Raw genomic sequence first — 26,699 nt, 5'->3', positions numbered from 1 at the left:
TGGGAAAGAGAATGTGCAATGGCCATAGGAAGTTGGTCACTTGAGAATCTTGGGCAACTAGATGTTCTTTAGAATATCTGGTGTTCTCCTATCCTCGGGGCCATGTGTCACCATGCCTATTACTTTAACAGCTGACAATCATTGCTCCTGTGCTTCTGACAGCAAACCTACAGAGCTATTAGCAAATCTCTATTACTAATCATTTGAACCAAGAGGAGTACCTATGACATCACCCAGCAGCCACTGCTTAAGACACAATGTCCTTCCTGTTGACCTTCTTATAGGATAACATTCACCAGTTACAGTAAAGCTTTGACCTTTTAAATTCTGTTTATTTTGATCCTGGATGCTACATAGAAGCTTGGGCTTTATGTTGCTGGGCATCTTAATGTTTTCTGTTTGACATGATAGATTCAGTCTGCTAGCATAAGAGGGATGTGAATGGTTGTTGAAGTCAGAGTCTGAAGGGAAGTAGACCTGGAGAGAGACTGAAGAGGGTATAGGGAAATGTCCCTGAATTTGATCACATGCTACATTTGAAGATTTACTCACTTTTAACCACATTTGCCAAACTGGGTATGTTTAGTAAAACAACAGGAAATGGGCCGTAATAATTTTTTTTTGTGTGAGGATGTAGAAAAGGGGGACCTTGTATGCTCTTGGTGCTAATGAAACAGCACTGCCATCATGTGAACATGATGGAGGGTCAGCCAACGCTGTAAACAGAACGGCCAAATGAGGTAGATGTCTTATTTATGGATAAATATCCAAAAGAAGTGAAATCATCCTGCTGGAGGCATCTGCATTCTCTTTATTATGGCTATTCAGTGTAGCCAAGATTTGGAATGTCCATCATTCCAATTTAAATGTCCATCAATAGATGACTAAATTTTAAAAATACAGTATATATACACAGCAGAATGTAATTAACCTGAAAGAGGATGAAAATCTTGTCCTTTTTGACAACATGAACGTCAAGGGTACTGTGTGTACCAAGTGAAACAAACCAGTCAGCAAGACAAACAGCATATAGCTCGCTCACATGTGGAATAGTCCAGCACACAAAAGCAGAGAGGAAAATGGTGGTTGGCAGGGGCTGGAGGATGAAGAGGAACTGGGGAGGTGTCCAGCTTCACTTAGACAGGAAGAATCAGCTCAAGAGCTTTGTTCTACAACATTCTATAACTAATGACTGGATGTTTCAAGTGTCCTCACCATGTACCTTAGTTACTTTCTATTGCTGTGATCAAACACCATGACCAAGGCAACTTATAAAAGAAAGCATTTAATTCAGCGTATGGCCCAGAGGATTAGATGATGATGTCAGAGAAAAACAACACCCAAGAGCTCACATCCTGGTCTGCAACAGCAAGGCAGAGAGTGAATGCTGGGAATCACAAGAAACCTAAAAGCCTCAGTAACATTCGTTTCCAACAAGACCATACTTCCCGATCCTTCCCAAACAGTTCTCTTCACTGGGAACTGAGTGTTAAAAGATATGAGTCTGAAGGGCTCATGCTACCATACCAGGCACACAAAATATAAGTAAGAATGCACGCCGGTTAGTTATTCTTTGATTTAACACAAGCTAGAGCCATCTGGGAAGAATCTTCACTTGGAATTGAATCTGTATGCACTGTAATAGTGACAAATACTTTTACTGCTGAGCCATTTCTCCAGTCCATATTTTTGTTTCAATTAAAGATAGATAGTAAAATAAATAAAGAATAGATAAAATAGAAAGATAAATAAAATATGTTATCTTTCACCATCAAGTCTCTTTTTGTAATTTCTGCTCTCCAACACCTTTATTATAAGAAAAGGGCTAGCAGGCATTTAGGCTGTGATAGGATTTCTTCTAAAAGGTAATATCTATTCTTTTTTTTTTTTAATTATTCTTCTCTCATATATTACATCTTAACCACAGTTTCACCTCCCTCTATTGTTCCCAGTCCTTCCTTCCCACTTCCCCTCTCCCCAGGATCCACTTCTCCATTTCCCTTCAGAAGAGAATAGGCATCCCAGGGATATCAGCCATCATGGCATAACTAGTTACAACAAAACTAGGCAAACACCCTTATATCAAGGCAGGAGTCAAGGCTGAGACAACCCAGCAGGAAGGAAAGAGTCCCAAGAACAGACAGGAGTCAGAGGTCACACTATTAGGAGACCTGCTGGGTCTGGCATGGCCTTGGTAGGGATAGAATGACATGGTTCCTGCCCCGGGGACAGGGCCAGCAGGAGTGGGTCTTCATCAGCTGCTGTGGGCATAAAGCTTGTTTGTATAATAATGTACATATTTTACATTCCTCAGACAAAGAAAGTCCTCCCTGTTAACATTAATAACTCCATGATAATCATAGACAGCATGAGTCCAGGAGGTAAAGGTGTGGCTAATATCACACAAAAATAGTAAACACTGGGGTCCTCAGGGCGGCCCTTAAGGCTATGGAAGAGAATTCTAAAAATATGGGTTCAAAAATATATAATTTCTTGAAAGTAAGGATGCAATATGAATTTTACAAGGGGCTTCAAGGATCTACAGGAATAAAAGCAGCTGCATTAATGATCCAGTTTGTCAGAAAGATACTAAGGAAGGAGATAAAGAGATTTAGGGAGTGGTGATTGCAGGAGGTCCCACCCAACAAATTTTTTTGGCTTATGCTTACACAGGCAGATTTCTAATTTCAAGGTCAGCCTGGGACAGAGCAAGGTTAGGCCCAGGTGTGGTAGAAATGCTAATTTCAGGGCTGGGTCCCACCCTACTATTTTATCTTCTGTGCTTAATGGGTTTAACTGAGGCAGGCAGATCTCTTGAATTGCTTTGCAATGTTAAAAGAAAATGTGTTTGCTGTCTCCTAAGAATCAAGGTGCTGGGTCACCAGAGGCTGATTCATAGGATACTCTAAGGGAAACCTGAAGTAAATGACTTGGATTGATATTGTAAGGGGGGGGAGGGGGGAAACAGGAGTCCAGCAATAGTTTATGCCTTAAGGAAGGTTAGAGATTATCTGGAGCAAACATCCTTGGGGCTTTGTATAGTTAAACATTGGCCCAGTCATCAGTTGTGTCAAGAATGTGGTGCGCTAGTTCCTGGGATAGGGTGGGCTATCTTTCTCAAGCTGAAAACAGAAAAACAAGTTACTCTGTGCTGGGTTAGTTGTTTAGGGGTCTAAAAACATTGAGTTGGGGGTCTCTCAATATATTCAATAAAGACTGGATTAATGATTTGCAAGAGTTGAGCTATCCAGAGAATTTTTTTTAAAATAGCAAACAAGAGCTGCTTGCTGCTTGGAGAACTGTCATGAGCAGAATGGGGGATGGGGGGGGAGGGTGGCTGAGTCTGGAGATATCCAGAAAAAAACAGAGTAGAGAGAAAGCAGTCCAGAAAGCTATCTTGAGCAGAACATAGGTGGCTAGCTTAGACCCCCGATTTGACTTCAAGTTGTTTGTTTTCCAGGCTCCCAGTCACCCCTTCCTTAGAACCCCTCTCCAAGCTGAGGCTGGTTCTTGTCAGAGACCCACAAACCCACAAAGATACACAACTATAACACATGTAGAGGGCCAGCTCAGAACCATACAGGTTCCCTAGTTGTTGCTCACAGTCCCTGTGAGCCCTTCTTAATTGATTCTGTGGGCCGTGTTCTTGTGGTGTCCTCAGTCTCTCTGGCTCCTACAATCCTTCCTCTCCCTCTTCTGAGGGGTTCTCTGAGCTCCACCTAATGTTTTTCTGTGGGTCTCTGTATCTGCTCCCATCAGTTGCTGGATGAAGCTTCTCTGATGACAATTATGCTAGGCTCCAGACTGTGATCACAGCAGGATATCCTTAGGAATCATTTTATTGGCTTTTCCCCCAAGTCATGTTTGGTTCTATCCTAGGTCCCTGTCTCTGGTTCTTGGCTATCCAGGCAGTGTTCACTCTCCTGGCATGGGCCTTAAGTTGGACTAGTCACTGGTTGACCAAGATCATGTTCTTGGCCAACGAAGCAGAGTTCAGCATGGGCTTTATCTCATGGATTAGGGAGGTCATTGTAGTAGATCAGAGTTTGTAGCTGGGTTGTTGTTTACCTTTCTTACCATGAACCCTAGTCAGTAGGAGTGAAGGCTCTAGTTGGGTACCCGCTTGACTACTCTGTGTCCAGTGAGTTATATAGGTGCTATCTTCAGCAATAGGCCTTATTCTCAGTCTGTGGAGAGCCACGCATTACCTTGGCAATTACCTGGGTTGTTTGAGGGTTTCTATGGGGCTCATTTGGCCATCAATTAACTATCACCCATACCTGGCGCTGGAGATTTCACTTGCTGACAAGTGTCTCTCCAGTTACTTGGTGATTCTATTTAAATTTCTTTCATTTGGTATGTGCATGTATTACTTCTTCTCTAGCCCTGTCTTCTATCTCACAGAGACCACTCCTCTCTCATGAGTGTCACTGCTTGCTTGTGACTTTAGGTATACTGAGGCTCTATGGGCCTGTTCAGTTCTAATATGACCCAGTTCTATAACCAAGCCAAGCCAGCACTTGCTGGCCATTTGTGTGAAGTGAAAAATGTAAAGCCCTGGAAATCCCTAGAGAGAAAGTTTGTTTTTGCTTGGTGATCTATGGTCACTTCTCTGTACAAAAGGCTTGCAAGTAAGGCTGACCTGTCTTTTTTTTTTTTTTGGTTTTTTGAGACAGGGTTTCTCTGTATAGCCCTGGCTGTCCTGGAACTCACTCTGTAGACCAGGCTGGCCTTGAACTCAGAAATCCGCCTGCCTCTGCCTTCCAAGTGCAGGAATTAAAGGCGTGTGCCACCACCGTCGCTAAAGCTGACCTAACTTAACTTCAAACTTGTATCTGAAAATAAAATGTGTAGAAAACACCATGAGTTGGTCTTGGTACACACCTGCCACCACAGTCCCCAGAGAGGCCAAGGAAGAAGTATGGGATGTTCAGCAACAATCTAGACAGGAGTACTTAGTGCGTCCCTGCTCAAAGTGCAAGAAAACAACAAATAGGTGGGTAATGTCACCATTTGAAACTGTTCACATTTCACATACTCCACTCGTGTAATCATCCCGCCCCCACTACATAAACAAACACAGTATACAGAGAATTAAGGGAGCAAAGCATGGCTTACTTACATAGCTCTATCCTCCAGGAAATAATGTAGTCATTTTGAAACATGGACTCAAATCCAAAAGATCTGAGCCATTCTATACTTGTCTGAGAAATGGAGAAGTCAAGAGAAGTCACCAAAAATATTATGAACGGAGTTGCTCACTGAGGTGTTTTTCATAGTATTGAAAAGCTGGAAATAAATATTTGTCTGTTGGGTCTGGGTCTGGCTGCATAAACTGTAGTTAAGATGAGGGGCTGGAGAGATGACTCAGCAGGTAAGAGCACTACTGCAAAAAGCTGGGGCTCAGTTCCCAGCTTCCACACAGTGGATCACAGGTGCCTGTAACTCATGTTCCAGGGACCTGTACCCTCTTCTGACTTCCACAGGGACCAGGCATACACATGGTGAACAGACATATATGTAGAAGAATTATTCGAACTATATGTGTATATATATACATATACATATACATATACATATACATATACATATACATACATATACACACACATATATATAATTTTAAAAGGAAGTTAAGATGACTGTGAAATAATCTTTAAGATACACTGTTGAAAGAGAATGAGTATAGAATATATCCACAATAAAATCATGGGGGATCTGAATGACACTGGATGGCCCCAATAGGCTCATATCTTTGAATGCTTGGTCCCCAGTTGGTGAACAGTTTGGGAAAGATTAGGAGGTAAAGCCTTATTGGAGGAGGTGTGTCACTGGGAGTGGGTTTTGAGGTTTCAAAACCCTATAGTAGGCCCAATCTGTCTCTCTGTCCACTGCCTTCAGATCAGAATGTAAAGCGCTCAGCTGTTGCTCTATCACTATACCTGTTTCCAGCCATAGTGATCATGGACTAACTCCAGAACTGTAAACAAGCCTTCAGTTCAGTGCTTTCTTTGACTTGGTTATAATGTACCTTCATAGCACGGGAACAGTAACTAAGACAGATACAATGTGTGTGTTTGCAAAAGAAGACAAAACAAACCTTTGGAACTGACATAGGTATGATCATTCATTGCAAGGTATCTGAGAGGAAGAGGATGGCCATCAGTCATGTGCGGGGCTGAAGAAGGGTTCATGAAGCATTTAGTGATGGAAATATGTTTTATTCTGGGGTTCTGTGTTTGGGGTACGTAATGGCTATTCCTGGTTGTCAACTTGAATATATCTGGAATGAAGTACAATCCAGAATTGGAGGGCTCACCTGTGAACAAGATCTTGAAGCTTGAAGACACAAGTTTCTGACCTGGATCGTGGCATGGAGATCTTGAGGTATAGTAGCTATGAGAAGTTTAGGCTCGGGCAAAGTAGTATACACCTTTAATCACAGGAGATTGAGGCAAGGAGATTTCTGAGTTCAAGGTCAGCCTGGGACAAAGCAAGGCCCAGATCGAGGTGTGGTGATACACACCTTTAATCTGGTTCATACCTTTTGCTGGAGACCTACATAAGAACATTAAAAGATGGAAGACTCATTTTTTTTGTTGCCTGCTTGCATTTATTGCCAGAATATCTCTTGGAATTTACTTCCACAGAAGACAGCTGAAACAACTAGCCTCGTGGAACTGAGCAACTACTAGATTCCTGGACTTCCCATTTACAACTGACCATTGTTGGGGACTTGGACTACAGACTGTAAGTCATCATAATAAATTCCCTCAGTATAGAGAGACATTCCATGAGTTCTGTGACTCTAGAAAGCCCTGGCTAATCCAGGGAATTTTATAGGATCTAGTAATTATGTCCTTTTGTAAATAAAATCCAAAGTTACCAGGCAAGAAAAGATGCATGACAAAGAGAAATTGAAACACAGGTGGGATTTGAGGTAAACGGAAGGTAGAACACTCAGGGGCAGTGAGCTCTGGCAGTTACTATGGGCGCTCTTGTCCTGTGATATTTTCTCAGTAGTGATTTGGGACTTGTACAGTTTTTTTCAGGCAGATATAGGCACATGGCCTCCAAATAAATCATGGAAATATAAAGACTTTTTAGAATAATTTTCATATGTAGTTTCTTTTGGTGTATTTGAATTTATATCTTATTAATGTCAATATTGGTGAGAAAAAATTTCATATCTTTGGGAGGCATATGTTCACTTTTAATTCTTTTTTTTTTTTTTTTGAGTCAGGGTTTCTCTGTGTAGCCCAGGCTGTCCTGGAGCTCACTCTGGCCTCGAACTCAGAAATCCGCCTGCCTCTGCCTCCCAAGTACTGGGATTACAGGCGTGCGCCACCATGCCCGGCTTCACTTTTAATTCTTAGGAAAATATTTGTGTTCCAGTAATTGAACAACTATACCAAAGAAGGCTTTTATCTCTTGACTTTATTTCCAATATGTCCATCTGCTCCATAAGCATGTATTGCTATCTTACATGTAACCAAAGACACAGGGATATGATGTGGCAGAGCACAGGTAAAAACCCTTGCTGTAGTGATTGGAGTTTATAGTTGGGGCCAGAGGAAGACTCATTGGAAGGAACTGGAAAGAATCAGGAAGTGAGTTTTCTGTGTCAAAATTGAACCGAGTGACATAATGGGGGGGGGGCGGGGAAACCAGGGACCTGCCTTTACCTAGGCGATGATACTTCCTTAAGTAATTCATAAACTAAGGCATGCATATCAAGAGAGTGCCAGGCTATGTTCACCTGGGGAAGAACCTTTCAGGCAGAAGGTGAACCACACCCTTTAGGGTGGTGAAAACTGAGAGTCCAAGAGCTTTTTGTGTTGTTGGGGCTTACAGAGGCTGAGAAAAGATAAAGGAGAAAAGATAAAAGAGATCTTCAGGGCCAGGACCACATCAAGCTTTAAGGACCCGGTAAGGGGTGTAGATTTTATTCTTGATTTGATGGGAAGTCATTGGGGTTTGACTGGGAGAATGGGGTGTCAGTTTAGGTGTATAAAGGGTTCTTTGAATGCCTGGGATTGTGGATGGGGAAGGGCAGAAGGAGAGGAACTGCTTTCCACTGTGATGTTCTGTGTATCTAAGATGAAGAGGACAGTGGCTAAGAAGAATGTGCTGGCTCTAAATTTGCTGATCTAGGAGTCACACTTGGCTCCTAAATCTTAGAATCAAGTGATTTAGACATATTCTTCCTGGGATAGGGGAAGTAGGAGAGCAGCAGATTTGGGGTTGTGCATCAGAATCTGATTTAGGCATATTAAACTGAGAGTCTCTGGGAAATGTCAAATAGGTAATTTGATAGACTTACCTGTAGTCTGGAGTTGTCAGGTAGAAATGTGCATGTAGGAGTCAGCTCCACACAAAGCAATGATGTTTAAAGCTCTACCATCAACTCTTTTTTTTTGTTTGTTTGTTTTGTTTTTGTTTTTTTGAGACAGGGTTTCTTTGTATAGCTCTGGCTGTCCTGGAACTCACTCTGTAGACCAGGCTGGCCTCGAACTCAGAAATCTGCCTGCCTCTGCCTCCCAAGTGCTGGAATTAAAGGCATATGCACCACTGTCTGGCTAGAGTCAACTCTTATAGTCACAGGTATATGGCATGTGATACTCTTGCTTGTCAGCTGGATTGGACAAAACAAACCCCTGGGTGTGTCTGTGACACAGTCTTCAGAGAGGATTAGATTTTGAGAGTTTTGACCCAATCCATGGATTACCCTCAGATAGATTCAAAATTTGAGTCAACTATGGGAAGGCAGGGCTGGTTGGGAGAAGCAGGGGACTGAAGGTTTGCCTGTGAAGGGTACGTCTTGCCCAGGCTCTTTCTTATCTCTGACTTTGCCACACACTGCCACGGCCATGATGACCTGGGTCACTCCACCCAGTAACATGACTCATGTGACCAACGACTGAACCTGCTGAAGCCAGGAACCAAATAAATCCTTAAGTAGCTTTTCACTCAGGTATTTGGTCACAAAGACGGAAAGCTAACCCCACACACTGTGGCACTCTTCATCTGGGATACACTTGCCCAGATGGACTGTGTGAAGGCTGACCTGGAAAGATTATGATAAAGGGCTTCTCACAGTGCTGATCAACATCTCAACCATTATCCTATCACAACATCTGAAATTCACAACATTCACAATCCCATTCACGACAGCTGGAATCAGTCAGAACCATTTAAAAGGTGGATTCACAGCATCATTTAAGAAACATTAGCAGTCCCAAGAAGGAGGAAGGAGAGGGCCCTGGTCCTGGAAAGGCTTGATGCAGCAATATAGGGGATTACTAGGACAGAGAAGTGAGAGGAGGTTGATTGGGGAACGGGCGGAGGGAAGAGGGCTTATGGGACTTATGGGGAGGTGGTACCGGGAAAGGGGAAATCATTTGGAATGTAAACAAAGAATATAGAAAAAAAAAGGAAAGAAACATTAGCAGCTAATGCTAAATTCTTCTTTTTTATTGGATGTTTTACTTACATTTCAAATGTTATTTCCTTTCCTGGTTTCCCCTTGGAAAACACCCTATCCCACCCCACCCCACCCCACCTCTGCTCACCAACCCACTGACTCCCGCTTCCCTGTCCTGGTATTCCCCCATACTGGGGCATCGAACCTTCACAGGACCAATGGCCTCTCCTCTCACTGATGTCTGAAATGGTCATCCTCTGCTACATATGCAGTTGCAGCCATGGGTCCCTCCATGTGTACTCTTTTGTTGGTAGTTTAGTTACTCTGGGGGTACTGGTTGGTTCATATTGTTCCTCCTATGGGGCTGACAGTTCTTTCAGCTCCTTGGGTCCTTTCTCTAGCTCCTACACTGGGAGCCTTGTGTTCAGTCCAATGGTTGGCTGAGAGCACCCACCTCTGTATTTGTCAGGTACTGGCAGAGCCTCTCAGGAGACAGCTATATATCAGGCTCCTGTCAGTAAGCACTTGTTGGCATCCACATTAGTGTCTGGGCTTGGTGTCTGTATATGGGATGGAACCCTAGGTGGGACAGTCTCTGGATGGTCTTTCCTTCAGGCTCTGCTCCACACTTTGTCTCTGTATCTCCTCCCATGGGTATTTTGTTCCCCCTTCTAAGAAGGACCAAAGTATCCACACTTTGGTCTTCCTTCTTTTTGAGCTTCGTATGGTCTGTGATTGTATCTTGGGTATTCCGAACTTCTGGGCTAGTGCTAAATTTTTATAGGTGTCATGAATTTTCAAGTTAATGTGAGTGGCTTGGCACAAAGGTTTTTTAGTGGCTGTCTTCTTTCATTCTGATGTGCAGCAGCTTCCCTGTAACACTAGAATAAACTCCATAAGGTGATGTCAACGTGTCTTACTCTTACATGGCATGCCCATTTTTGATTTGACAGGAAATTTTATCATAGTACTTTTGACATATTGCCATTTGCATTTTGAGGTTGATCTTTGTGGCTCTTTCAATTAAGTTCACACTTGAAAAATGTTTCTTATTGCATCAAACTTGCTAAGCTTACTACTAGTGGTCTGTTTTGTTTTGTTTCTGGTCTGATTTAGTCATTTTTTCACTTGCAAATACAAGGAGAAATGAATACAAGGCATAAAGAAATGATATTTTTGCTTCTTTTTTGTTGTTGTTGTTGTTGTTTTGGTTTTTTTGAGACAGGGTTTCTCTGTATAGCCCTGGCTGTCCTGGAACTCACTCTGTAGACCAGGCTGACCTCAAACTCAGAAATCTGCCTGCCTCTGCCTCCCAGAGTGCTGGGATTAAAGGCGTGCACCACCACTGCTCAGCGATACTTTTTGCTTCTTGACAATAGTTTGTAACCAAAAAACCGTGACTAGGTTCTTTATTTACCTGGAATGATTCTTGTTCATTGCAGATAAACTCTTCAGACCTCCAGCTGGTCATGTGATGAATTCAAGGATGGCGCCCAGTGGTACAATGGCCATTAGAGAGCTGTGTTTTGAGCACATTCACTCCATACCTGGAAAAATGGTGTCCCAGTCCACAGGCCGGGGAGACTGTCCTGTGGACCCCTGTGAAGGGACCAGCCATGCCTTTCAGGACACTGATGCCTTGCCCAACCTCCTGGACACTGACCAACCTGCTTGCCAATTAGATGTGAGGCTCCTGAGACACAAAGCCTCCTGGATCAACCCACTGTGTGTGCAGCAGCCACTGCAAGAATTATGCCCCCAAAGACCAACAGCGCAGAACAGTGCGGCCCAAGTGGTGGATACTTCCTCTCCCTTGGGCCTTTCGATATTGTCCTCCTACAGGGGCTCCCTGGCTGAGATGCCATTGTCTGAGAATACTGCTGATGTCATCTGCAGCAAGTCTACTCATTGCTCCGGGGGAAAAAAGCATGACTTCTTCCTGGCTACAGAAGAACAAGAGGTTCCTCCTCAGCAGGAATCTCCGCTCAAAAACCCCAAGACTGTGGCCACTTCCCCATGCCCTAAGGAGGAGTGTGCCCCTTCTGAGTCTCTTCATTTGACAGCTTCTACAGATGACGGTAACCCTATCTGGTGACTTCCTCTATTCTCCATCTCTGTGTTTGTCTGGGTGGCTTGAACATTTGCCTATTGTCTTTGCCGTGAGAAATGAAGTTCACGGCCTTCTACCTTGACCAGAAACCAATGTGTGGGCTCATTTAATGTTAGCGCCATCCCAGACTCTGTGGGAGTCACAACAGGCAGATATGATATCATCTTTCACTGAGAAGAGGATGCTCATCATTTTAGCTTAGCAGAGTTAACAATCAGTTCCAGGAGGCATCTTTGGAATCCTTAGTTTTCCACAGGTAGAAACATTAGGAACATCCAGCCACCAGATGGGGATGGCATTACAGATTCAAAAGGAACTCACTGTATAGTAGAGCTCAGGCAGATGAATGTGCCTCACCTCTTTTAATTCTAGCACAGAGAGCTGAGAAAATAGCAAATTTGAAAACAGTAGCCACGATACTCCCCAAAGGCCAAAACCTCTGGGTATGGCAAACAAGGGCACCCCTTGCTGTGAAGTAGTGTATATATTCTTAAAATAGTAAAACTTCTGAATGACTTAGTCCACTCGGAGTAACACACAAGATTCAGTTAGCTGTCTTTATTTTATTTTAAAGGATTCTTATGTTATATTCATGCTGTGAGTTCTGAGCTCTACTTCAAGTAGTTGGGAAAATATTTCATTGTCATTTGCTGCAAAATGATTTTAAAAGCTGTCACCTGCCTGGTGTCTGTGTACATATATATATTTATTTCTTACTACCTGTCAGTGCTAATTTTGAGGCAACCAAATTTGAGCAAAATGCCTCTCAAAACAGGCTTCTCCTTTCTGTCTTTCTCTTGTCCTCCCATGCAGTCTGTTTTCTCTTCTGTTTTTTCTTCTGTTTGCTTTTGAGCTGGGCTCTCCCTCTGTATAGCAGGCTGCTCTTAGGCTGCCAGAAGTTCTCTCAGTTAGCTTCCTGTGTGCCAGGATCACAGGTGTGAGCCATCATTCCCGACAAGACTCTCAAGAGATTCACTCTATGGGATTAAGAAATAAAAGCCTAGAGTTACAGGCTCTCTTCCTTTAGTGTAGAGCAGCATAAAGGGGAACAAATCTTGGCCACTAAGGCACGGGCTTTCTTAGGACTGCCATATGTAACGACTGCTGTGGGGCTTTCTTAGGGCCGCCATATCTCTAACAACTGCTGTGGGGCTTTCTTAGGGCCGCCATATCTCTAACAACTGCTGTGGGGCTTTCTTAGGGCCGCCATATCTCTAACAACTGCTGTGGGGCTTTCTTAGGGCCACCATATCTCTAACAACTGCTGTGGGGCTTTCTTAGGGCCGCCATATCTCTAATGACTGCTGTGGGGCCTTCAGGTGTGAATGGAAGCATTTCCTGAAGCTGTAGAAACAATCTCCTGGATTCTATTGTTTGAACAGAATCTACATGTTTACAAAATACCTTTGCCACCCCCCCTTATGTAATAACAGGTAATAATCCTAACTCAAAGCAGAAGGGAATTCGTGACCAAGGCCTAACGGGTCAGTCCTGGGTACCCCTCTGCCTTATCTTGCTTGTTCCTCTATGTTCAGGTGTTTACAGGTGACTTAGGGGCCAAATCCTGCCAGCTTCCTATTTTTGTTTAAAAAGACAGACCAGAAATTTACTTTCATCCACAGTGGCAGGGTGGTTGGCAGAGATGATGAATGGCGCCACCTGCAACTCCCCAAAATGTTTACCAACCCCAGCCAAGGGGTCCCCAGTCTTCCATTTCTGACCAACTATTCAACAGGAAGTATCAGAATGACACTTCCTGCCCTTGTCTGACATCTGAGAATCCACAGCCCCTGGACATTGGCAGCATCTCTTTAATTTCTCAGGTCAGGACAACGTAGCTCTTAGGACTGTCCCGAAATCTCACTTCCTTCCCAGGCTGAGGTTAGCAGTTATGTGATAGGAACGACTTGCTTTGGTGTAGCCTGTTACCCGTAAGGAGTGGTGAGAGTGTAAGATTGTGTGACACAGCACAGTGGCCTGAGCTTGACTGGAGCCCTGTTTGCTGTCAGACGACTTTGTGTGTGCAACAGGAAGTTTGGGGCTGATTGCCACCAGCTGAGGAAGTGCTGGGGAAATGATCCTGTAATTATTTTTGTTTAAAGACTTGCTTATTTTATGCATATGAGTACACTGTAGGTGTCTTCAGACACACCAGAGAGGGCATCAGATCCCATTACAGATGGTCGTGAGCCATCACGTGGTTGCTGTGAATTGAACTCAGGACCTCTGGAAGAGCAGTCAGTGCTCTTAACCACTGAGCCATCTCTCCAGCAGATCCTGTAATTCTGAAGACCACTTTCCCATCTCTCATGAGTTTCCCATCTCCCATGGCCTCTCCCCACCATCTTTGCCCCACTGGCCCCTCCGTTCTGGTTTTCTGAGGCTACCTCTCAGTCAGTCCACTAGTTTTCTGGAGAAATGATTGGCAGCAGGCTGTGTCTACAGGCCTTGTCATCAGAAGGCTCTTTCCTCTTCTATCACCTACATCATTCTAGAGCTATGCTGGGTTTTTTTCTTTCCCCTGATGTTTTTGAAGACTTGTACCCTACGATTGGTTTTGCTTAATTGAATAATCTTTGATTTTATTTTTGTTGTGTTTTATAAAAAAAGAAAGAGGAGACAGGGATATGTTTGGTGGAGGCACGGAATAGTGTACAGGAAGGGGGTGCCTCTGCAGGCCCAGCCTTAAACAGCCATTGCCTACAAAAGGGCAGATTCATGGTCTCGTTTACACAAGAAACCTATAGATATGGAAAGAATAAAAGCCACCAGAGGCAATGGGAATGGCCAGTGGAAAGTTACTTATACTCCCTAAGGGGAGTTGAGGGGGTAGTAGAAACAGAGAAAGGCAGAGAGAGAGAGAAGGAGGAGGAGGAGGAGCAGGAAGAAGAACAGGAGGATAGAGAGAGAGAGAAAGAGAGAGAGAGAGAGAAGTAGAGACCATGTGGAGAGAGAGGGGGGCAATGGGTAGAGTAGGGACAGGAAGGAAAGAGGAAGGGAGTAAGAACAAGAGAAGAGAGAGAGGCGGAGACAAGCAGCCCTTTTACACAGTAAGGCTTACCTGGCTGTTGCCAGGCAACCGAGGGGCTGAGCATAGAAAGACTGACAACAATATTCCCCATGTTTTTTTCTATTGTACTTTGTGTGTTCACCTGTGCGCATGTGTATGTAGAGGCCCGAAGTCAATGTCACGTGTCTTCCTCTGCAATTCTCTCCCCCACCCCCACTGTTGGAGACAGAGACTCTCATTGAATCTTTAGCTCACTGATTTTCTAACCCAGCTGGCTACTAAGCCCCAGGGTTCCTCCCGTCTCCACCTCTGCTGTAGGGGGATGACATGAGCCTGATGCTCTAGGAGACTGAACTCAGGTCCTCAGGCTTGCCCAGCGAGCACGTGATTGGCTGAGCCATCTCCTTTCTCCATGTTTAATGGCTCACTGTGTTGGCAGGTGATGCTCGGAGCAGCAGAAGCCATGCTTGGAATTTCTTCCCACTAGAGACGTTCATGCTGCCGGCTGGCGTGGAAAAGGTGAGTGCCTCTCAGCCAGAGAGGGCCTGAGTCTCTCAGTAGCATTGCTTGATGTGACCATGGAAACCACCCTGATGCGGCACAGCCTAAGGGTTCTTTTCAGTATTTGAGGAGTCGTCATGCACAGTGGGTGTGTGCAGTTGTCCATGACTGAGGAACTGCTAGGTCCTGGACTCCACCCACCGAGGGTGTTCTATCACAAGACCTGCAACTTAGTGGCTGGGGATGGGGCTCAGTTGTCGAGCACTTGCCTTGCATATGTGATGCTGAGTTTAATCTCCAGTCCTGAGAAATAAATTAATTCAGTTTGGTATATCTATGTCTCCGGATGTATTTTTCATCCTAATCTACTTAGATCAATTTATATTTATCCCTATTTGTAGTCACTTAAGTTAATGCATTTCTCCAGTTTTGAAATCTAATCCATACTCCGAAGGAAAGTTGATTATGTTCCTATTTGAATTGACTTCTTTTTTTTCCCTGCAGGAAAATGTCCACTTTTATGCTGCAGACATGATTATATCAGTAATAGAGAATATGAAGTGCGGTCTCCTGAGTCAGCAGCAGTCAGAGAGCTGCGGCACAGAAGAGACCAGCAGGTCACGTGGGACTGGAGCCGAGGTGACCTTCTCTACCCAAGCAAAGCAGGAGCCGGGCTCCTCTGCTTCTTCACACACTGGCTGTGAAGGCAAGTTGAGAAAATGCTTGAATGCTGATCTCAACTCAGGCCGTGTCCTCTGTCTAGTCCTGAAAGAGGGACATTTTCCCCACCCTTTGAAGATGTGTTCAACCCATGGTCCATTGGCCGCAGGTATCCCAGGATCGGCATGAATGTGACTCAGTTCAGAATGAGAAACTAACTTAGAACATTATGAGGTGTGTGTGTGTGTGTGTGTGTGTGTGTGTGTATGCTATTTTCAGTGACTCTAATTTTGAGGGTCTTCGGTGTGGACTAGTGATAATGTCACTTTGCAGGTGAAAAGTCCGAGCGTGCGGGAGACATCTCCAGCGAGGCTGCCATTTTGCCTCGTGATTGCGGCTCATGCTCTGTCCTTGGCCAGCGCTGAGTAGGACGCTTGAATGCTGAGTATGATCTTGCTTTGCTTCTCCTTGGAATTTATTCTTCCTTTTCAAGGTTGCTGCTGTCTTCCATCTTGCTTCATTTCCCACCACCCAGCATTCTCCCACTTCTTCCTCCATATTGCTTCCTTGCCCAAGGCGTCCACCTTCGTTCCTTTAGCAAGTAGTAAACCTGCATGCTTGTTCTTGGTGATGGCTGGGACTTGGCGGTGGTAAGATACTCACTCTCCCCAGAGCAGGAGCCCTGGAGCTGGGGCCAAGGAAGTGAGAGGGATAACGCCATGGCAGAGGTGAGGGTCCGAGCCAGGCACTAAGCAAGGTCAGCTGGGAGCCCAGGGAGTTCCTTCTGGAGGAAAGGCCACATTCACATGTTCTAGGTGGACGTGAACACTGGAGGGACGTGAGTTAACCCAGTAGAACCACATGCTCTGGACTATGTATCTGATGGGAAGGCTGGCTTTTTCTTTTCTTTTCTTAGCCTTCTTTAATTTTATTTTAAACTTTGTATTATAATGGGAAAATATCAAACCTATCTGAAAGTAAACAAATTGCATCAGCCTCTTTGACTTAGTTATAGTGCGTGAGAGAACCTAAGCTGGCTTCCTTCAGCGGCTAATGCTCGGAGCTGCAGCTTTAGCCCCTCCTCCCCCTGTCAGTGGGGAGCTGTGACATTCTCTCTCCTTCCTCCTCTTCTTCCTCTTCCCTCTCCCCTCTGCCTTCCTCTTCCTCATTGTCCTCCTCTTCCTCCTCCTCTTCAGACTGGTCTGAACATACAGTTTTGCTCATTGTGGTATTCATGCATCTGTGTAAACAGGTGCGTGCTTGTCCATGTAAGAATGAGGGTACAAGTGTGGGCATTTGTGCATGTGTGTGCTCCTGTGTGTATCCATGTGTGTCTGTGTGCATGTGGGTATAGTATGTGTGTGTATATGTGTGTGTATATGTGTGTGTGTGTGAGAGAGAAACAGAGAGACAGACAGAGAGAGACAGAGAGACAGAGAGAGAGAGAGAGAGAGAGAGGGAGAGAGAGAGGAAGAGGAAGAAAGGAAGAGGAAGAGGACAATTTTGGTTGTCAGCAACACCCCTTTTTATTTTGTTTTTTGAGACAAACCCTCTCACTTGGCTTGGAATTCTGGCTAGAACAGGCTGACTCGAAAGAGCTCCCAAGATCCACCTGCTCCGGCCCCTTTCCCGTATTGGGATTACAAGAACAAACTACCAGGATCAGCTGTTTCTGTTGGTTCTAGGAGTTGGACTCTCAGGTCCTTGTGCTTGCACAACAGATGCTCTACCGACTGACCCATATCTCCAGCCCCAGCCTTGCTTTGTAAGAAGATCATGAAATCTGTCTCCCTTCTCTCTTCAGGTTGTGCTGAACTCCAGGTCAGCCCAGTGGCTGAGACCCTTTCTTACTGTCCTGTGGCGGAAGACGCCTACAAACATGACTTGAAAAAATTGGTCATGTTAGGTGAGACTTAGAACCTCCTTGTACCCATCTCCCCCCCACACCACACACACACCACACAGACTTCACATCCAAGGCCATGTGGACTTGAGGAGACTTTTGAGGAAACCTCTCTCTTATGTTCCCACTACTCAAAGGAAAAGCTGTTTTCCTTGTCTCTATTAGACAGTTATTCATCTTGCAGAGCTGAACAAAAATGCAGACATGCATTAGTTTTGCTGTGTGGTTTTGGTGTGCTATTTTGATGAGGTTTGTATAACCTCTCATCTCCAATGGTTAGCTTGAGTCTCATACTGTTGTTTGTAGGTATCCAGCCACTGTAGGTTCCCTGAATTCTTATAAAACTCACTGAGTGAGGTAGGCTAAAAGACCCACCACCCTTTCTCTCCTTCTCCCACAGAACTTGGGAAATCTAATGACATCACAGAAGGCTGTAGACGCTCCTATAACTCTTTAAAGAGGTATGTGTCTTCTTGTGTTTAGACCACAGACCCCTGGGGCTTTCTTTGAAACCTCTGTGCCATTGACAGCACATATTGTGGCAGGGTTAGTCACAAATGGGGACCCTCGATGGCCAGTGTTAACAGTCAGCTTGACAGAAGCCAGATTCCAGAAGAGTTGGGCCCGTCAGCCTGCCTATGGGAATTACCTTGACTATGTTAACTGATGTAGAAAGACCGTCTTTATTGTGGATGAGACCATCCTCTGGGTGGGGAAACCTGGGCCAGATGAGTGGAGAAAGAACTGAGCACCAGCTGTCTTCACTGCTCACTTCTGATGGCTGTGTAATGCGACCAGCTTCTGCAAGCTCCTGGTGCCTCAGCGTCTCCACCGTGATGGACTATCCCTTGAAGAGTGAGCTGAAGTAATCCTTTCTGATTATCACTAGGAGACACCACCTCACAGCCAACCTCCTGACCCTCTGGCTCTAACAATCTTTCAGCCTCACACGTGGGAGTGTTGTAGAGGCATCTATCCATTGGGTCTGGGCTCCACAGCTCTGCAGTCTAATTGGTTGTGGTTTTCTGTGGTGGTCTGTTGCAAAGAGAAGTGTCTTTGATGAGGGGTGAAGACTAAACCTAGGAGGCAAATGTTTATAGATCGTTGCTAGGGGATATGCTGGTTTAGTAAGTTAGTTGTAGAGGGAGGAAATGGTGGGAGAAATATCTATAATATTAAAAACATAATAATTACAAAATAAAATAAATCCTTCCTCCTTTAGGTTATTTCGAGGTTTATTTATTTTTATTTTTATTTATGTGCTTCAGTGTTTTGCCCCATAAACTACTTTTATCAGAGTATTTTGTGACAGCAACAGGAAACGAAACTAATATAAGACTATCACCTAGAAGTCACCTCTATAATAGCAGTTTTATTTACTATGATAAAGTACTGAGACAACTAACTTACTGAGAGAAAAGGCTTATTTGCCTCTCAGTTTCAGAGGCTCTAAGACGTGTCCCCCCCCCCCCCCCCCACACACACACACAGGATTTATCTGTATAGCCCTGGCTGTCCTGGAACTCACTCTGTAGACCAGGCTGGCCTTGAACTCAGAAATCCTCCTGCTTTTGCCTCCCAAGTGCTGGGATTAAAGGTGTGTGCCGCCGCCACCACCACCTGGCTCAAAGACGTGATATGTTCTTTGGCATTGAGGGCAGTATGCCTTGGAATTGCACGACAGGATCAAGGATAAGAGGGGAGGTTCTCACCACCCTTTGGAGTTACTGCCTCCAGTGACCTACTGACCTGTGGCGAGCCCCCCTGACCGGCAGGGAAGAAGACCACCGACACGAGGATTCTTCTCTTATCACACCTTTATTGGAGTACCGATGGATTAATGGAGAGTTGAAGATGAGAGGCGAGGGAGAAGGAAAGGGAACGGCTTATATAGGCAGGACAGGATGTTTCTACTATAGATAAGCTAGTCAAGCCGGGATAGGTTGATTGCTGTTGCTGGGCAGACTCATGCTGGGACATGGTCCAAAATGAGCTGTTTACCACACTCCTCGGCGCCATCTTGTAATGGCGAATGGTGTGGCCCCCCACACTTCCCCCTTTTCTTTTGTTTGAACAAGGTACTAGGCCAGAAGGCCAGAACAAAAATTCTCCTGCCTTGGACGTGGCATACCCTGGTTGGCTGTGACTCATCATCTCATAGGCAGAGACTCAGTGGTAGGAAGCTCCGTTCGTGCATGCGCACTCAGCCTGTATATGGCTCAACAAAAACAGGAAGTAGGCGCCATTTGAGGGCTTACAGGTAACCTGGTTAGAAGGTGGAGACAGAGATCGTCCCTCCCTGTTGGTAATTAAATCAAGTTAGACCATGTACGGGGATATCCCCTAGACTCCTTGCCACATCCGGGGTATCCTCGACCTGTCCTCTGCCGTTTTGTTGGGAGAGGGGAGACTTGGGCAGGTAACCCCTATGCTGGACGATATGCCTCCTGGAGGTAATTTAACCTCCATGCGATACCTCGTTCAACAACCTTCCCAGGCGCTAGTCCAGACACTCTGCCATGTGCAATGAGCTAAACTCCAGGCGTGCAAGAGCTGTTTGGACCGGCTTTCTATTGCCTCAGGATAGGCAGCCATACTTCTGCGGAGGTTCCAATCTCCAGAGCCGCAAGTGCCTGCGCAATGACCACTTTATCTCATTTGCTTTGGGTTCTGAGCTTACAGACCAACTATAACAGTAATACCAGCCCGCGGCAGACAGTAAAAACAAAGTGTTCCTGCCAAAGGAACTCGAGTCTGGTTAAAAACTTGCATTTTCAGATCGATCTGATCTTTAGATTTACAGGGTACCCCGTAATGGCAACGGGTGGAGTAAAATTGAGGAAAAACATTGGATTCATTATGCACAGGCACTGGTATTGGCCACGTGCAAGAAAAAGACCAAAAATAACTTTCACTGGCGATCGTCAGGTGAGTCAGCCACCACAGCATCATTATTCTTCTCCACATCTTTGTCATTGGGATTCGAATCCTCCTCTCTTGGGCTTTCAACTCGGCGAGTCAGCCTCTCTGGAACCCAGATCGGATCAGCTCGGTCCTGTGGAAAAACACAAACAGCTCCCCTGGATCCTATTAAAATAGGATCCGGTCCATACCAGTTATTGTCCAGCACATCTTTCCACATGACGTGCATGCAAGGAGATAGAACTGAATTTACGTGCCTGTCAGCGGCAGTTGTATTGGACTCATTAAGATTTAAGAAATTAAGCGTAAAGAGTGCTAGAGATGTTCTTTCTCGTGGGGTAGCATGTTCAGCTATTCCCCCTTTTTGTTTAATTAAGTAAGATTTAAGAGTGTGGTGGGCGCGTTTTCCAGCTGTAATTTCAGGGGAATAAAACACCTTGAACCCAACCATCACCATGGTAGAAATTTTTTCAGGAGAATTAACCATTAAGTTTGAGGCTGTTGGCTTCTTAAAAGTAGCTTTTTTCTCCAGCTGTGTTTAACTCATAGTTAAGAATGTGAAGCTCCTTTAATCATCTTCTTCTGTGTAAATTGCAAACTGACAGGACTGCCAGTAAATAACACCCCCTTTTTACCATTTTATGTTTTCTTTTTAACACATAACATAAACACAACAATCATTCAGCCACTCAAACAATAGACAACATAAATTGACACACATATAGACAAGTTTTTGGTGCACCAAAATAGGCAACAGACAGAAATGGAACTTAATGTCCCCAAAAGGATCCAAATACTTTAACCAGAACTAAGAATATCTCCATAAGGATTCAGAGAGAAAATAGGACGTCTCCCATTTTCTTCTGTTTCCTGGAAAGTTTTAAAGTTAGCTTTTAACCGTTATTATTATTATTATTATTATACTTTTAATACTATGTCTTATACATGAAAAAACTGCTTTTCAGAAACCTGCTTTTTCTCTTGTTTAAGAGTTAACCTCTTATGTTCTTTTCTTCTGGGAGTTCTGCCAGAGAAGGGAAGAAAAACACAGTGACCTTGTAGAGAAAAACACAGTGACCTTGTAGAGAGAGGTAGGAGGGGGGGAGAGCCCAGGATTTTCTTTGTCCGGCCGTTTTAACTGTCTCTGACTTTTAAAGAATAAATTTTTTCTTCTAGAGAATTTAGCTCGAATAGGCTGCATAAATTCCTCAGGTGTGATCTAGCTCTCCGTGGAGCTCCTTTAAGAGGGCTATACTTAAAGCAAGCTCTTGCTTTCCCAAATAACCGCGCAGGCTAGCAAAAAGCTGCTTTTAAAAGGAGGACAGGGGAAGAGAAGGGGGCTAGAAAAGGGGAAATCATTTGAAATGTAAATAAATTATATCGAATAAACCACTGGAAGGGCGATACGGGCCACTGGTCCCGCGCCTACTCTGGCTTTGTTCAAAATTGGCTACCGCCCATAACGATCGCTCTCATACTCTGCAGCAGTTTCTTCAAGCTCCTCCTTGTCCTCCTCCGACAATCCTTCTACTACCGAATCATCTGAAATTTCTAAGTTTGCAAACTCTTCCAGAACTGGATATAGGGGTTCCTTTTTACTTTCCCCTTGTTTTATTTTTCTTTTCTTTTCCCTTTTATTTCTGTTGTATTTTGCAGGCCTGTCTTCCTCCCCTTTTGACTCCGCTTCCAAGAGACTATCCTGTTGCGAAGCCAAAACTTTGCGCCCCTGCTTAATCAGCTCCATGTTCTTACTGTCCTTGAGGCACGAATGGACCAGCTTCCATAAAGGAATTGATCCTCGGCCAATTCTATCCTCCTGTTTTGCTCTTTCAAGGTCTTTTCCTAACTTTTCCCAGCAGTCGAGGTTAAAATCGCCCGAAACAGCGAACCACGGCGCTGCCTTATCAATATCCTTCACTATAGTTTCTACTGTGCGCGATGATATCTTCAGTCCTCTCTGCTTTAGCAGACCCTGTATACGGGCTGCAAAGTCACAGGTGCCAGGTCCAGCCCCCAAGTTGTTGCCCACACTGCCCACTTATCTACGAGGGACTTACAGTACAGTAAGAAACGCCGCTTTATCTATATTTACAGCGGTCTTACTTTCGTTTTTTTTAAATCCAACAAAGGCACTCCTCGCCAGGTTTATGACAGCGAAGCCAAAAACAGCACAGAAGAATCACCACGACTGCACAGAGAAAAATCCAGCAAACATCAAAGGGTCAGCAGGGTAGTCGAGCCACATACTACTTACTTGGGGAGACTTACTCACTCCATGTGTAGAGTTCTGAATCCTTCTTGGGCCCCTCAGACGTGTCCACTGGACCTACTTCCCGGGTTTCGGCACCAGCTGTGGCGAGCCCCCCTGACCGGCAGGGAAGAAGACCACCGACACGAGGATTCTTCTCTTATCACACCTTTATTGGAGTACCGATGGATTAATGGAGAGTTGAAGATGAGAGGCGAGGGAGAAGGAAAGGGAACGGCTTATATAGGCAGGACAGGATGTTTCTACTATAGATAAGCTAGTCAAGCCGGGATAGGTTGATTGCTGTTGCTGGGCAGACTCATGCTGGGACATGGTCCAAAATGAGCTGTTTACCACACTCCTCGGCGCCATCTTGTAATGGCGAATGGTGTGGCCCCCCACACTGACCTCTGCTAAGCTCCACCTCCCAAGCTTCCATCATCTCTCTGGGAGCCAATCCCCTTACACCTGGGTCTTTGGGAGACACTGCCTCCCATCCTCAACGTGTGTTACAGTGCTTGAAAGGCTAGTGTGTATGTCCTCATCTAACCTCACAAGGAGGCTGGGCAAGTTTGACAAATGTAGTTATGCATTTATTTAAAAATTTAGATTTATATTTTATGAGTGTGTATATACGTGTATCATATGCATACTAGGTGCCCATGGAGGGTCTCAGATCCCCTGGAACTGGAATTATGGATGGTTGTAACCTACCATGTAGAGGTTGGAACCAAACCCTGGTCCCTTGCAAGAGCAATGAGTGCTTTTAACTGCCAAGCCAACTTTCTAGCCTCTGTGCATTTAATTTTGAACCCTGTTTTATATATATGGCGGAAACTGGGCCTTATAAAAGGTTGTCACAATGCACTCCCCAACCCTTTTTGACAGAGTCTTACTATGCAGCTATAGTTGTCTTGGAACTTGCTAGATAGACTAGGCTGGCCTTGAACTCACAGAGATCCCCTGCCTCTGCCACCCCAGTGTTCAGCTTAAAGGATGGGCCATCCTTGAAATGCTACTAAGCATCAGAAGAAGGATTTGAACTCTGGTTTTCTGACTTTAAGTCTAGTACCGTTTTCACCTTACCCCGTGTCTCAGTTCTCTGCTGATCTCAGGTGAACTCTGTTGCATTAGATGCCCAGCTTGCAGCTGACTATCAGTCTCACACAATGATTTCCTCCACACACAGCTGGAACCCCAAAGACCCTGACACATTCCTTATGCACAGTTGTCTCCTGTTTCTCTCGTGTTTCAGCGCAACTTGTGAGTCAAACCTCAGTACTGCTGGGCTCTTAGCCAGAGAGTTGTTCCAGGGATTCTGTAAGTACTGGATGCTGTCACAAGTCAATTGCCAGCTGCCAGGCTCCCCGACAGCAGCTAGCTCAGAAGTAAGTATGGAAATTGCTTGATAAGGAATGAAATGTTCTTAATTTCTCGTTGGTCTGTTCCATTCAAATATTTGTTTCCTTGTCTGGCTTATAGATGTTTATAGGAGGTCTCAAAATAGATATGAACAGTCATTCAACATCGGGGCATGTTCTTAACAATTCACACTGTGTTGTTATTGTTTTGAAAAGGTCTTGCTATGTAGCACAGGCAGGTCTCTAACTTACAGAATCCTCTTGCTCTGGCCTGCAGGCTTGCTAAAAATGCAGTTCTCCTAAGTATCCTGAGCTGATATACTCAGCTGATTTCCCTCTTATTACTACTATTTTAATGTACTGGGCCCAGATCTTATCAGTGCAGGGCAATAGTAAAGCAGATGCTATACCTAGCTGACAGATATGAAAACATACAAGACTTTGCTTGCAGGATATGCTGTTCTCCAAGAATGCTGAGCCCCCTGGTGGTAGCAAATACTAAAAGAAGAGTTGATGGCCATCTTGCCAAAAGCAATATACAGATTCAATGCAATCCCCATCAAAATCCCACCTCAGTTCTTTATAGAGTTAGAAAGAGCAGTTCTCAAATTCATCTGGAATAACAAAAAAACAAGGATAGCTAAAACTATTCTCAACAGTAAAAGAACTTCTGGGGGAATCAGTATCCCGGACCTCAAGCAATACTACAGAGTAATAGTATTAAAACCTGCATGGTATTGGCACAGTGACAGGCAGGTAGATCAATGGAATAATAGAATTGAAGACCCATAAATGAACCCACACACCTATGGTCACTTGATCTTTGACAAAGGAGCTAAAACCATCCAGTGGAAAAAAGATAGCCTTTTCAACAAATGGTGCTGGTTCAACTGGAGGTCAGCATGCAGAAGAATGCAAATCGATCCATTCTTATCTCCTAGTACTAAGCTCAACTCCAAGTGGATCAAGGACCTCCATATAAAACCAGATACAATGAAACTAACAGAAAAGAAACTGGGGAAAACCCTTGGGGACATGGGCACAGGGGAAACGTTCCTGAACAGAACACCAATAGTTTATGCTCTAAGATCAAGAATTGACAAATGAGACCTCATAAAATTACAAAGTTTAAAGAACTCAAGAAGGTAGACTCCAGAGAGCCAAATAACCCTATTAAAAATGGGGTACAGAGCTAAACAAAGACTTTTCACCTGAAGAATTTTGAATGGCTGAGCAGCACCTTAAGAAATGTTCAACATCATTAATCATTAGGGAAATGCAAATCAAAACAACCCTGAGATTTCACCTCACACCAGTCAGAATGGCTAAGATTAGAAAATCAGGAGAGAGCAGATGTTGGCAAGGATGTGGAGAAAGAGGAACACTCCTCCACTGCTGGTGGGATTGCAAGCTGGTACAACCACTCTGGAAATCAGTCTGACTGTTTCTCAGAAAACTGAGAATGACACTTCTGGAGGACCCTGTTATACCACTCCTGGGTATATACCCAGAGGATTCCCCAGCATGCAATAAGGACACATGCTCCACTATGTTCATAGCAGCCTTATTTATAATAGCCAGAAGCTGGAAAGAACCCAGATGTCCCTCAATGGAGGAATGGATACAGAAAATGTGGTATATTTATACAATGGAATACTACTCAGCAATTAGAAACAATGAATTCATGAAAATTTTGGGCAAATGGTTGGAACTGGAAAATATCATCCTAAGTGAGGTAACGCAATCACAAAAGAATATACATGGAATGCAGTCACTGATAAGTGGATATTAATTAGCCCAGAAGCTCTGAATACTCAAGACACAATTAACATATCAAATGATTCCCAAGATGAAGGAAGGAGAGGTCCCTGGTCCTGGAAAGGCTTGATCCAGCCTTGTAGGAGAGTACCAGAATAGAGAAATGGGAGAGGGGTGATTGGGAAATGGGTGGAGAGAAGAGGGTTTATGGGGAGGGGAAAGCATTTGCAATGTAAACAAAGAATATAGAAAATAATAATAATAAAAAGAATTGAAAAAAATCCCCCTGGAAGGGCCAGGGTGGGCAGGCATCTAATTCTATCAGAGGAACTGAGGAGAGCTGACTGGAAAGCTGACCCAAGCCAGGTGTTAATTAGCTAGGGAGTGCTGGGGCAGATACATACAGTCTTGAGTCTGTGGTGAAAGGTTCTTAGCAAGAGCTGTTAGAACACAAATGGAGACGGTCTGGAACTCAGATGAGCAGGGAAATTTAGCTGTGGTTGGACAATGTGTGTGTGTGTGTGTGTGTGTGTGTGTTGGGGTCGGAATTCATGGGAACAGGCTTGAGTGATAGTAGCCAAATTGTGGAGGTTTTCAGGATGCTGATTGGAAGAGTTTGGATGTTAAACAACAATAGGAAAATGTACGACTTTTCGGTAAGTTGTTGAGTTTTGTAAGCCAGGGTTCTACAGCAAGACCACAGCCAAACTCTGAAAGGCTGCTGCTCTACGCACCGGACGCTGCTTCTTTCATGGAGTGTTCCTGGTCAAAGAGCCCTTCCCATCACATGGGAAGTCTGGAA

The 26,699-nt window shown here is 44.5% G+C and overlaps 1 protein-coding gene across 8 annotated transcripts in view; it reads left to right on the top strand.

Annotated features, from left to right (window-relative positions):
* Rubcnl (rubicon like autophagy enhancer) overlaps positions 1-26,699 on the top strand; it is a 50,005-nt gene that overhangs the window by 11,773 nt on the left and 11,533 nt on the right. For 5 of the 8 annotated variants that reach the window (XM_052190943.1, XM_052190942.1, XM_052190949.1 and 2 more), the window contains 7 exons: positions 6,624-6,750; positions 10,867-11,502; positions 14,984-15,063; positions 15,550-15,751; positions 17,510-17,611; positions 18,009-18,069; positions 24,034-24,166. In XM_052190943.1, coding sequence (XP_052046903.1) covers positions 10,899-11,502; positions 14,984-15,063; positions 15,550-15,751; positions 17,510-17,611; positions 18,009-18,069; positions 24,034-24,166 — 1,182 coding nt within the window. In that variant the 5' untranslated portion in view covers positions 6,624-6,750; positions 10,867-10,898. The remainder of the gene's footprint in view (positions 1-6,623; positions 6,751-10,866; positions 11,503-14,983; positions 15,064-15,549; positions 15,752-17,509; positions 17,612-18,008; positions 18,070-24,033; positions 24,167-26,699) is intronic. The other 3 variants (XM_052190945.1, XM_052190946.1, XM_052190947.1) reach the window with 2 other exon arrangements.

The sequence above is a fragment of the Apodemus sylvaticus genome, chromosome 8 (genome assembly GCF_947179515.1).
Source record: "Apodemus sylvaticus chromosome 8, mApoSyl1.1, whole genome shotgun sequence".
NCBI classification, from domain to species: Eukaryota; Metazoa; Chordata; class Mammalia; order Rodentia; family Muridae; genus Apodemus; species Apodemus sylvaticus.
The sequence above is the reverse complement of the archived record's forward strand: the minus strand, read 5'-3'. Positions and strand labels throughout refer to the sequence as shown.